Here is a 12,729-nt window from a genome sequence, read left to right as displayed (position 1 = left end):
GAGGTCCGCTACCATGTCATCTCCCGTTGCCAATACCAGATCCAGTATGGCATTCCCCCTAGTGGGACCGTGTACTTCCTGTGTCAGGTGGAGGTCCTGTACACAGGTTAGGTAGAGGTTAGGTAGAGGTTTTCTACCTCTTGGCTCCACATATCTCCCTCTCTTGGCTGTCCAGGGGTCAAGCTTCCAAAGAAAGGCTGGAGAGGGCATGGACAATGCCTAACTGCTATTTGGGAGCTTAAAGTAAAATAGGATTCTGGCCAATATATCTTGCCTCCAAACTTGAGTACATTGAGCTCATAAGTGGTGAGTTGTATTTGGTTGTAGTAATTTCTGTTTCCATCCTCTCATTCCCATTAACTATCCTGCATATGTCCCTGTGTTTATCATCATTATCCTTATTGAAAACTGAGGCGTAGTATGATTTTTAATCTCTATCCCATCCTCACTGCTTAACAGACCTATTTTTTCCCTTATTCTCATTTTACTTATATAACCAAGGAACTATTTACTATCTGTTTTAATTTCCTTTGTAAGCTCTAACTCAGCTTGACTTTTGGCAATCCTCACTTGATCCCAAAATCATACCTTTTTGCTGACCTGTCATTTTTCTATTCCTTGTAGACTCTTGTCTTACCCCTTCACTAAGAGTTGGATCCAGCCTGTACCTCATTTTAAGTCCTATAGAGCTCTACATTCTCTCTGTTCTCTAGCTTTAGTAATAAGTTGAACCATTGATTTAAAATGTCAGTATTCTATCTACCTTTCCCTATTTATGTTAGATCTTATTATCTGGGCAAGCTCTTTTAAACTGATTTGTAAAGATTTAAAGAAAGATCACAAAAATTTTAGATCCATTAGTGAGTTCTAAGGGAGATGTCATTTCTCTACCAAGAGTTTTCCAGTGCTTCAGAAAGGTTCTTTAAAAGCTAAACTTCTGGACAGTTGCATTTCCAGTTAATTTCAAACAATATTTCTGTCAACCCCTCCAATGTGAACCCTCTTTAGTACTAATAAAAGAATTTCTTGTGGAGCTTTTATCACCTCGTTCTCTGAGGTCATGCAGTTTTTGGATAGCATTGTATTTGAGGTTTGGCAAGAAGAAAGGTGAGTGAGTCATGCATATACCCAGACCATCCAGGTGATGGGAAAAACAGATACTCTTGTGTCATGGCGATGTGATTAATAAATTACAAACTTTTCAGTTCCTCTGCTGCGTACTATGCTGGCCAGCACAAACATACTGTTTGGCTGGAAGAGGCAGACAGCTTTCAGAATAGGTAAAGATGAAAAAATGAATAGTTGAGGCAAACAAGAAAGGAATTCTAGGTAGGAAGGAAAGAGAGAGAGAAGAAAGCAAATACTTCGTGGGCCTGGAAAGCTAGGATATTGGTGCATTCCTCAAGGCTTGATTTGTTATTCTGTAGTGGAGTTTGGGTGCTGGTAAAAGTTTGACATGCCTTGAGTTTAGGCATAAAACTGCTACAGCAGAAAGGCAATATTGCCTTTATCCTGCCTCACCAAACACAGGTTTATCTGTGACAAACTTCTGGAGCATGTGGGATGAAGACAGATCTATAAGCATCATTTTTACAGATGGAGAAACTGAGCAAAAAGAAATTGAGAGCAAAGGCTTACTTTTTCATCAGTGCTCAGCCCTAGAAAGATTGTAGAGAATGACAGCTGGTTTACAGGAGAAAATGATGATACGTAACTGAGGGTGTGAATTTATTACATTGGGCATATCTACATGAGATGCTTAATGTGCAGTAGCCTAATAACACTTCATAGTAGCGTGTCACAGCACTGACAGTTCTAATGCGCTACTGCAGTATTATTAGGCTACTATGCAGTAGGATCACTAAAAAGGCATTTGCCAGCACTACTGCACAGTAACTCTAGTTACTATGCATTTAGTTAGTACTTCATTAAGTACTAAATTAAATGTGCAGTAACTACTGCACATTAATGAATGTGAAGATGTGTCCAATGGATACTCTGCTCTAACTGCCTTCATGGATGCTCTTGGTAGACATTAAGAACTAGGTGCTACTCCACCTATTAGGTTGATTTACATATATAAATATCATCCTATTCTACCCCTGTTCTAGTCTCTGAAAAAATGTTAACATCTTTATTTCTATAATACTCCATCATCCCAGTTTCTACGACTAAGTCACAAAAAACAGGGAGCAGCAGGGGGTGGGATCCAGCCTTTGTGTTAACTGGTTTCCAGGACTTACTTTAGACTTACTGCAGAGTGTTGGGCGTGGGGGGCATACATTCACACACTTGCTTACCGCCCGGTATCTAAATTTTGCTCTTTGATGTCATGGCCTCCACAGAGCTGCTGGTAGCAGAGAATTGGTAGGGTTCAGGTCTTGTTACCAGATTTGCCCATCACTTTGGGGTGTGCTCATTTATTAGGGATACGTTTCTAGGGTCTTTGTAATTCTATCAATGTGCTGCTTGTGTTACTTGTGTTTCTATATGCAGCTGTATTTCTCCCTTCTGCAAGTCCTCACCCCCAATGGAGCTCTCTCACAGGACTCAGTTTCAACAGGGCTGGGTTCCTCCAGCCACCAAATCAGTCACATACATACACACACACACAGATTAATGTGACACACTTGACCTAGCCGGGTTGATCAGCATATACAGGCTGATACCCCCATATGCCAGGGATCAGTTCATTAAGGTAACAATAAAATACAGTCAGACACAAGCACACAGGTGAACAGAATACCTCTGAATCAAGCTGGGTGTCCAGCTGACACCCTCATGGGCCAGCATTCAGTTCATTAGGGCATGTCTGAGCCAAACTGGGTCTATCAGCCTATACAAACTGATCCCCTTACGTGTCTCAAACTCAGCATATCCTAATCTTTTGCCCTAACTGTCCTAGTAGTGGTAACCTCTTGATGAGCAGACCCCACAGAATTTTTGGGCTTCACAGGGATCTTTGGCTTAGGTAAAATAAGCATTGCTGCAGAGCAAGTGGGTAAGGGGAAGCAGAGAAGGAAAAATACACCTGGTTACCACCAGTTTGACTATAAAAGTTATTTATTGCTAAGTATATGGATAATAGCCATACAAGGAAAAACAAACAAAAAACAATTACAATATTACCCTGGTTCAATTGAGTATTTGGGGAAACCTAACTCAAGCTTAACTAATAAAATTCAGGTTCAGAAAGCTATGCCTAGAGAGAAAAAGATAAAGAGAGAGAGAAAGAGAGAGAGGGAGAAAGAGAGAGTGAGAGCTGGGATCTCATGATTCCAAGGCACTCGGTGTGGTTTGTTGACAGGATCACTGAAGGTTAAACAGGCAATGGAAAGAGATGATCTGTTTATCCCAGCTTCTCGAGAACAACAGTGGATGGTGTCAGGGAGATTTCGCCCTCTTGAAGCACACTGCTTGCTGCTTTAATGCTTTCTTATACCTTTTGTCCAGCCTCTTCAAAGCATTCTTTTAATTGTGTAAATCAAGAAGGTCTGAAGCCGTAATTGACAGAGAAAATCCTGTTACATAAACAGTTTCAGTTTAAATGAATTACCTTTTTCAGTAACAAGGGGTTATCTGGTTTGGAACATCTCAAAAAAACTGATTAACAACCAGGACAAACCTAAAGTTTTAAGGAGTAACCAGACACCTAGGAGCCATCTTGAAATTATTATAAATATAGATGATATACTAGAAGGGCTTCTCAGATGGCCTAGCTATGCTTGCACTGTGAAGTCAGCATCAGTGTTTTGTATTTTATCTGTTGTGAATAAGCCTTAGCTTAGCATGACTTCCAGATCTTACTGTAATCTTTTAACATACTTAAGGGGATTGATTACTTGGAGTGTTCATAAACTTTGTGGGGAGGACTTCCACCAGTCATCCCAGGAAAAGTACGACAGCATTTGTGGTCAGGGCTCCAACGAGCTGGATGTTGTGATGAACCCTTAACCATTGTTCAAATGTTGCCCGTACCCCCTTGGTATCTTGTCTCAGCATTCCCTAACCCAACAACTGAGTTTTAGTCAATCAAGTTTAAATAGGCCTCCTATACTGGGGATGGGGAATGTACAGCCCAAGATGCCTATTAAACTTTTCTTCTGCTTAGTTCTGGTTAGATGAGGGGTATGTGCATGGGATGGGGGCGGAAATAAAGAAGGTACTTTGTAAGTCCAGCAAGCTGGGTGCCAGGGCTCCCTCAGGAACACAGAGCTGACAAGTAACAGTCTGTCCTGGTCATACTTCTTCCTTTCCTCCTGTACCTTGTCTCTTCTGTGTCTTATGAGTATCTTAGATGTTTTGGTGGACATAATGCAGACCAAGGGTTGCAGACTTAAGCCTTTTTTTTTTTACTGATAATCTGCAAACTTTTTACTGACAATCACAATTTTTTTTTACCAGCATCTGTTTTACATAATGTAAATATAACCCTTCTGTTGGGCCCTGGATGCCAGAAGGGCTGGGTTCAAATTTGGAAGTTTAACAACCATAGTAAAAAAGTTTGGTTGCCAGTAAAAAGTTTTCAGATTGTCAATAAAAATTATTTCTTGGGTTGGCAAACCTACCTGATGGCAGCACTGGTTTTAAACTATGCTGCTGCCACCCCAGGGGTCCCTTATTTACTCCACACCCTGGACCTCACCCTGCACCATAGCTCCCCCACTTCCCACTCTCCACCTGATTGCTGCTGGCCCCACTGCCTCTGTCCTGGCATAGACCCTAATTTGCCATCTCCCTCCCTACCATCAGCCCCAGAGCTCTGTCCTGGCTGTATCATCTCCCTTCCTGTCCCACCAGGTTTGGGGCCATGTGGCCTTGCATACCTTTGAGGTGAGCACTGAGCAGCAGTTACAGGCAGGCAATGGCCAGGACACAGTCACAGCACCTGGCTGGGATGGGAAGGGAAAAAGGGGCTGACCAACAGTTCTCTGCAAGGTACTGAGTTGCAGTTCCTCATCAACATGAGGTGGTGCTACTTTGCTTAATCTGTCCATTGACACTCAAACCTGGTATCATTCCAATGGCAACAATAGATCTTCAAACAAGCTCATTGTTTTTTAGTTTTTTAAGGACAGATCCATTTTTAAATGACTTCACAGGCAGGCATCATCTGTAAATTGATGGACAGTAAGTAATCTAATGTAGACCTGGCATAGCTAACATTTCCCCAGGGTGAATTCGCCTATGTGAGCCCATGCAGCAAAGTGATAAGTCCTTCTTACTGTGTAGACCTGAAGAGGTGAGAACATCCCAGTCAGTTCTTGGGCTGCCAGATGAAATTGTTAGCAAATCATTCAGTGCCCATTGAAATGTGTATGCTAATCTGAGACCATCTCCTTATGCTGACCCACCACATACCATAAATTCAAGTGTTCCTGCACTGTTACCTTGCAGTGCAGGGTGGTTTTTTTTTTGACTCTGGGAGATCTTAGGTTATAAAAAACCCATGCCAAAGAAAAGTGGGGTGCTGCACCTCCCAAAACTAGAGCCTGGCTGGCCAGAGTCACACTCCACCTACCAGCCAGGCTCTCAGCTGCAGTAATGCCAGGGCTGCAGATCCCTGAGACCCCAGGGCTACAGGTAAGTTGCTGGGGCCAGCACAGTTGCTGGCTCCAGCCTCCCCTACCCCACCTGCGTTAACCTGCTGTGCACAAAAGCGCATATGGCATGGGCATTCCCTGGGGCCAAGAAGCAATGGCACAAGGTGTACTGCTGCTACTTGTCCCCAGGGAAACAAATGTCCACACTTATTTGGATGCAGCCAGTATGAGAAGCTAGACTGAGGAACTCTTAAAAATTGGATCCCACCTCACTACTGACCCAACTTGAAGTCAAACCAATAGGTAAAAAAATCCACATCTTATTGCCAGGCTTCTAAGCCAACCAGATTCTCTCCCACACCTTTCTTCTTACAGCTTGTAGTCCTTCATAACATTGCTCTATCTTGCTCACAGTTTCCATGACTTGGAGCTGCTTTCTTATGTGCTGGTTATTAATGGATTTTATAGCCTTTTCTTCCATTGTTAAATTCCTATAAATTAGACGCTGTTTATTTGCTTCGTCTAACCTTTGTTTTCATGGTTCAGATAAATATTTTGCCTCAGTTGTCATGCAAACTGGCTTCTGTCAGTCATGTTAAATCTCTGCCTGGGCATGTTCTACACTCTCAGAGAATGCAGAGACTGCCTACATGTCAGGCTCACTCTTTTGAAGGATTCCTCTTTCAACAATGTCAAGTTACTACTTCTGCTACAGACCACAGCTATTATGTAGGATGGTGCAGCTTCCAGTTTGCTGTACTGTATACTAATGGCTATGTCTGAGTGGAGGAGTAGACTGCAGCCGAAAAAGAGATAAAATAACTTACTAGGGATGTCTACCTGTGCAAATACTGTGGCATGAGCTTACTTTATTGTAAGGGCAGGCACCTACATGTGCAAGGAATGCAGAAGTAGATTTGCTGCTCTTGGCAGCAGTCTGCTCCTGTCCCTTCTGGCCCTGCACCAGTCCTCTGCAGCAGCCAGGGGGATCTCTAGGCTCCCCCTGGGTGCTAGCCCAGGGGTTGGCAGGTAGTAGGGGGCCAGGAGACAGCTGTCTTCTGGTGGGGGCTGGGAGATTGCTCCCTGTTCCTGGGAGCTGCCTGCTCTGCCACCAGAGCCCAGGAGGGGACCATGTCCCCCTGTCCTGGCAGCAGGGAGTTCCTGACCCCAGCTCCCCAGTGTGGGGCAGAGGGCTTGGAAAGAGCTATAGGGGAGGGACAGGTTCCAGACCCCCTCCTCCACAGCTCTTTCCAAGCTCTGTGCCTTGATTGCCTGATTGGGGCATGGGGCTGGGACATGCCCCATACTGAGACACTTCCTGGCCAGACCCAGGCTGTGTGGTGAAGTTTGCACATGGAGCCTGGAGCTGGCTGAGGACTGTCTGAAACAGTCTAGGGTTGGCCGGGAACTGTCCCTGTCAAGGCTGGTTTTAGTCAGCTCCAGGCTGGGTGGGGAACTCTCCACATGCAGGAAGTGCCCAGCCCCCTCTCCACAATTGTTCCCAGCCCCATCCCAGCTGAGTGATCGTGATTGCAGAGCTGGGGCTGGGAACAAGCCCTACCCTATTCCCAGACCCCACTCCATGATCTCTGGGAGCTCCCTGATGCTGAGGCTGCTACTCTCTACTCAGGCTCTGGTGGTGGAGCCCACCCTGGCTCCTAGGAGCAGGAAGCAATTTTCCACCCACTGCTGCCCAGCTGACCAGGAGTAAGCTTGCACCTGGTCAGCCATCTATATATGCCATACTGCACAGTAACTGTTTGTGAGTACATTGTTTACTTGTATTTACAGGTAGCAAATTTACTCATGATTAGAGCAAATTACCGTGCAGTAAGCATCTGTATGTGTAGATGCTTACTGCACAGTAATTTGCTCTAATCTTGAGTAAAGTGTCTTGTGTAGATGCTCCCACTCTTCCTAAAAGCAGGGGGATAGCATGGATGCAGCTATATCTTTTCCTTCCTAGAGGTCTTTCTGGGGCAATACACTTACGTACAGCCGAGCTCACAAGCTCAATCTAGCTCCTGATCAGCACAAAACATGGTTTTTTAACGGTCTCAAAGTGTGCAGATAAAAAACTCCTTTTGCCTTTTGTTACAAAGAGGCAGGAGACATCTGTCTGAAGTAAATTTAATTATATAGTCATTAGAGGGACAATTGTCATGGTTTCATGTAGAAAGAGCTAGAGTTGCCATGATGAACATATCTAGAGGAAAAGCTTAAAAACACTGATAAAATCCTTTGCTATTTGTTGTTCCCAAACTGCGGTGTATCAACTGGGAGTGAATGCAATTGACTAAAAAGTCAAATGGATGTCTATTTTCATTGTCTCATCTAAGAAAAGAGCAAGAAGTGAACAAACAGCATAGATATAGGGAAGCAAATCTAAGTTTTACAATTCTTTAAGAGCCAGAATCTTTTATTATTACCCTAACACTTCCTTACTCAGCATATAAACCCATTCAAATGTACATGAGTCATGTAGATAGAATATGGTCCTTGGGTATTTATACTGTATACATAATTGTACTGATATAAACATAAGTCTGATTTTATATCAAGCTAGTTAAACCTGCATAAATTTGTGTGTGGACACTCATAATAACTAAAACCTGATTTACATCAAGTTAGCATTTTGCAGAAACTAAACTGATGCAACCATTTTACCATTGACTTCTGGAAGTCTTGAAAGAATGAGTTCTTTGTCTTGATTTTAAAAAGTCAAAAGTTTGAACATTTATCCAAAATTTGAAGTACAGGTTCCACTAGGAATGAGATGCTCTCTAAGGCACCAGAGATATCACAATTTAAATAGAATGTTATTGCTAATCAGATAATTATGCTTGTTAAATAATTTGCTTAGGAATCTGAATAAGATATAGTTAATAGATAAACAGCTTCATTAAGACAGGGTTGTACCTTAATGTAAGGGAGCCAGTATGGTAAAGTTGATAGGCTGCTGTTCTGGGAAAACTTAATTTTCACTCCTGGCTTTGTTATTATTTTGCTCTGGGACTTTAAGTCATTTCACCTCTATCTGCCTCAATTTTGACATATTGAAAGGTGATAATGATACTATCCCCTTCTGAGATCTATTGCTTGAAAATACACGAGCTAAATACTATTATGATTTTAATGCAAGAACTGAGTGCAAAGCTATAAAACAACAAACCATCTTACCAAATATCAAAAGCTGCTCTCTTGTGATGGTGGGAAAGTAATCTAAAGCAGTCTTAGAATGGAAAACTAGGTTCTGCTTTAACTATGAAATCACAACTGTGTTTCCAATAGTTAACAAAAAGGGGGTTAAGCTTTATGGAGCTATACCAAGAGTGAATCTAGCCCATGGTGATTTTGGTCCTCAGCTAGAGGAAAATTGAGAAACTGGTCCCTTTCTGCTGGGCTAGCTAACTGTTATTTAGGAAAAAGACAAACTTCTGGGAACAAGGCTTCATCAGGCTATGGAGACTCAAGTGTAGCCAAGCATGAGGATTCATCAGTAGGGAGTTAACGCAGACTTTGTAATGAAATTATGAGATATATTGGATCGAAAAGGAACTGTATGAGAAGGAAGCCAGGCACAGGCATGGATAGGCATTCTACTTCTTAATAGAAGCATCTGGTTTGTCACAGTGACAAAGCAGCTCTGTAACTCAGAATGTAAAGCAAAAGCGAAAAAGAATATTCTATAGCCAAAATAAAAATAGAAAGAAAATAAAAGAAAGAAAGGATGGAAGAAATATTCTCATTATGGCTCTTTCACATCTCATCTCTCTAGTCTGCTCTCTCACTTCTTATCATCTGGCTCCATAAAACCAACCGTCAGGTCTGTCAGCTGAGACAGAGACATGCTGACAGCATTGTGTGCTCATTAGATTTCAATTTGTAGAGTTTAGACAGCACGCTGGTGGAAGGGAGATGGAATCTGTGGTTATAGTATTAGTCTGTAGTCACAATCCTCAATGTTTCAAAATGTGGTTTTTTGAAAGGGCACTGCCAGTATAGATTAAATCCCGCAGCTGAAGGTTACTTTAATTAAAATGAGACTTTTAAAATGTCATCATATTAGATGTTTTCATGAAATGAAACTTCAAAAAAAATGGAGAGATCCTCTTTCCCCTGCAGTGAAATCAAATACAATAGTACCGTTATAGTAAAGTGAATCTAGGAATCAAACCAGGAAATGAATCTTACACTGCTGTTTGACTTTGTGTCAATAGCAATGTAATACATGAAAATGACAGGAGCATTTAAATATCCAACACGTATTTTAAAATTCTTTCAGTTTAAATAATTTCCTTTACTCTGGGCTGGTTGCCTCATTTGCCTGGCAAAGCAAATTTGTCTATTATTGCCTTTGTCCCTCAAACCTAATTTGTGTTTTGTGATGATCAGGTACGTTACAGTATGGTTTGGGATTCCATATGCAGCAGCCCGGAGCCTCATGTCATATATGATCTGGCCATTTATTGACTAACTGAATCTGAATTGGTCAGTTCTCTGTATTTAATGTATTCTTTCCCCTCACTTGCTTCCTGTTTGCAGAGTACACAGTGATCAATGAAAACTGTCCTGGAGCTGAATGGAATATCATGTGCCGGGAGTGCTGTGAATATGACCAGATCCAATGTGTCTGTCCAGGACAGAAGGAAACAGTGGGGTATACCATTCCCTGCTGCAGGAATGAGGAAAATGAATGCGACTCTTGTTTAATCCACCCAGGTGGGTTGGTTTATATCTCGATCCCTTATTCCCTTTGTGCATTCTCACAGGATTTGTGGCAAAGTGTCAACGTGTACAGGTACAGATGATGTGCCATAATGTCCATGTTGGCTGCCTGTCTCCAAGTCCTTTGTGCTTCATCAGGAATCCATTTGTGCCAGAGTAAGAAGTTTACTGCTCTGAAGTGAACTAATGAATCCAACACATTGCCTAAAGCATCATGTAGCACCCCTCCTGATGACAAAACTGCACAGAGGGGTGTAGGTTGAAGCCGTGTTGGTCTACTGCTGAAACTTCCTTAGCCTGACGAAGGGTTTTTGAACCCGAAAGCTTGCTTAATAACTATTCTACAACTATTTGGGTTGGTCTAATAAAGGATACCATATTCACCCAAGGAACCTTGTCTGCCAGAGGGAGGAGAGGATTTCTAGGGTTTTCTGTGCAAGTCTGGAACCTCTCCACAAGGCAGAGTCATAGCTGATTTCTCACTGGGAAATTCTACATAGGAATTTTATTTTCAGGAAAGTTTGCACATGTTGTGTACAAACCAGAAAGAGGAGAGTTCTGACTTTTTCAGAAGGAAATGGCAAAGGGAAAGTAAAAACTAGAAAAAGGAGAGCCTGCTTGGAAAAAAACCCAAGAATCAGTTGCAGCAGGGATGGGCCCAAATTGCACTGATGACAGTCTTCCAAAGGGGAGTATAGTTCTGGGGTGTTGAGGTACAGATTTGCAGGCCAACCACAAAGCTCTAATCCAGATTCCAGAGTTTGAACTCCCCCATGTTTCAGGGGTGGGGGGTTGGCTCAGACCTCCAGAAGGAAACCAGCCAGTCCTGTGAAGGTCACATGCCTTTTTACAGCTATTGAGGGAGGGGAAGAGGCAAACAGTTACTTTCTCCTCCCACATATAATCCATCTAGGTCCATTTAATCAAGCTTCTCTCCTTATAGGTTGCACCATTTTTGAGAACTGCAAGTCCTGCCACAACGGCTCCTGGGGTGGAACGCTAGATGACTTCTACATCAAGGGGATCTACTGTGCAGAATGCAGAGCAGGCTGGTACGGAGGGGACTGCATGCGTAAGTGTCCTCAATGACACACCCTACAAGTCCCAGGGGAATAATTTCTTCCAAGTCCCCATCAGCTAGAGGTCACCTAAGCCATAAAGCATGAGTTCTTATAACACTAGAAACTTCTGGTATAGATTATTAATCCATAACTATTGTCACTCTGGATGGTTTTGTTGTGCAGTTTTAAGAATAGGTTAAACAAACACTTGTATAGGATGGTTTAGGTAGGGATGACCGTGCTTTGAGTAGGGGGCTGGACTAGGTGACCTCCTGAGGGCCCAAACTAGCTCTACTTCTGTGATTCTGTGATTCTGTACAGTTATCTATATGATTTAATACTATTTATGTGGGACTGGACAAAGTAAAAATAGGGTGTCTGGTCACACCTATAGCAGTTTTAGATGCTGTTTACAGCCCCAAGAATTGCATTTTCAAGCACGGCAGATCTAGGCAATTTCCATAGCTGTCCACACAAATACTTGCTTTGCAACTTGTTCTGAAGGTCAAAAGAGCAAAGCTATTTCAGTCTGGCTTGTTCCAGAATATCTAACATGTCTAAGCCTTTTCTGAGTCTTTCTAGGCTCTCAGTCCCAGAGTTATTTTGTAGCAGTGAGCACTAGAGGCTAATCACATATTGTGCCAAAAGTGTTTCATTTGATCAGAGTTAAATTAGCGGCCTTTCATTTTTATTGACTGCCTGCTTGTTCTTGCATGATTGGAAAAGATGAATTGTTGCACCTGTTCTCCATTCTCCATTTAATTCTTTATTTTGTATACTTTTATCAGTTCCCATCTTATTCATCACTAACATTAAGGCCATACATAGCTATTGTCTGCCGTCCTACAGGCAACAGTCATTCAGTAGAGAAAAAGAAAAAAATCATGGTGCAAATATTAGGTTTTCAATGTCCAAACTTGGTTTAGGCAAATACATTTCAACATTAGATTGACTCCCTTAGGCCTTGGTTCTTCTGAAGTTGTTAAGCTGAATCTCTTGAAGGTTATAGCACGGGCTTCTTCCAAATACACTTGTAAAGACTTGCTTGCTTTGGATCAATACCAGGGATCCCATGGTGCTTTTCATAGGAGGAAAGAAGAAAAAGAATCATTTGTTTGTTTAGTTCATCTTCCCATATTTGTTTCTTTTTGTATTTTTCAACATGCTTCTCTGAGCTGCATTTTAAAACAGTGAGGCAGACTATGCTGCAGTCCAGTACCAAGTTTTCCTGGACGCTGATATTTTTTTCCCTTTATTTCTTGCCATTAGCCCTGTCCCTCACTCTCAAGGTGAAGGGTCTGAAAGTGTGGGTTCTTTTGGATCCTGTAGGAGCAGAGTGAGATGTAAAATTTTCACTTGAATTAAAATGAGGCTGTTTAAGGCAGGCATGATCTGAT

At 42.3% G+C, this 12,729-nt stretch overlaps 1 protein-coding gene across 7 annotated transcripts in view; it reads left to right on the top strand.

Annotated features, from left to right (window-relative positions):
• The window catches only part of PAMR1 (peptidase domain containing associated with muscle regeneration 1), a 101,559-nt gene that overhangs the window by 20,100 nt on the left and 68,730 nt on the right, over nt 1-12,729 (top strand). For all 7 annotated transcript variants that reach the window (XM_019476717.2, XM_019476713.2, XM_019476714.2 and 4 more), the window contains exons 2-3: nt 10,089-10,265; nt 11,215-11,343. In XM_019476717.2, the coding sequence (XP_019332262.1) occupies nt 10,136-10,265; nt 11,215-11,343 (259 nt within the window). In that variant the 5' untranslated portion in view covers nt 10,089-10,135. The remainder of the gene's footprint in view (nt 1-10,088; nt 10,266-11,214; nt 11,344-12,729) is intronic.

Source organism: Alligator mississippiensis, chromosome 2 (genome assembly GCF_030867095.1).
Source record: "Alligator mississippiensis isolate rAllMis1 chromosome 2, rAllMis1, whole genome shotgun sequence".
NCBI classification, from domain to species: Eukaryota; Metazoa; Chordata; order Crocodylia; family Alligatoridae; genus Alligator; species Alligator mississippiensis.
This window is presented reverse-complemented; position numbering and strand designations above follow the sequence as displayed.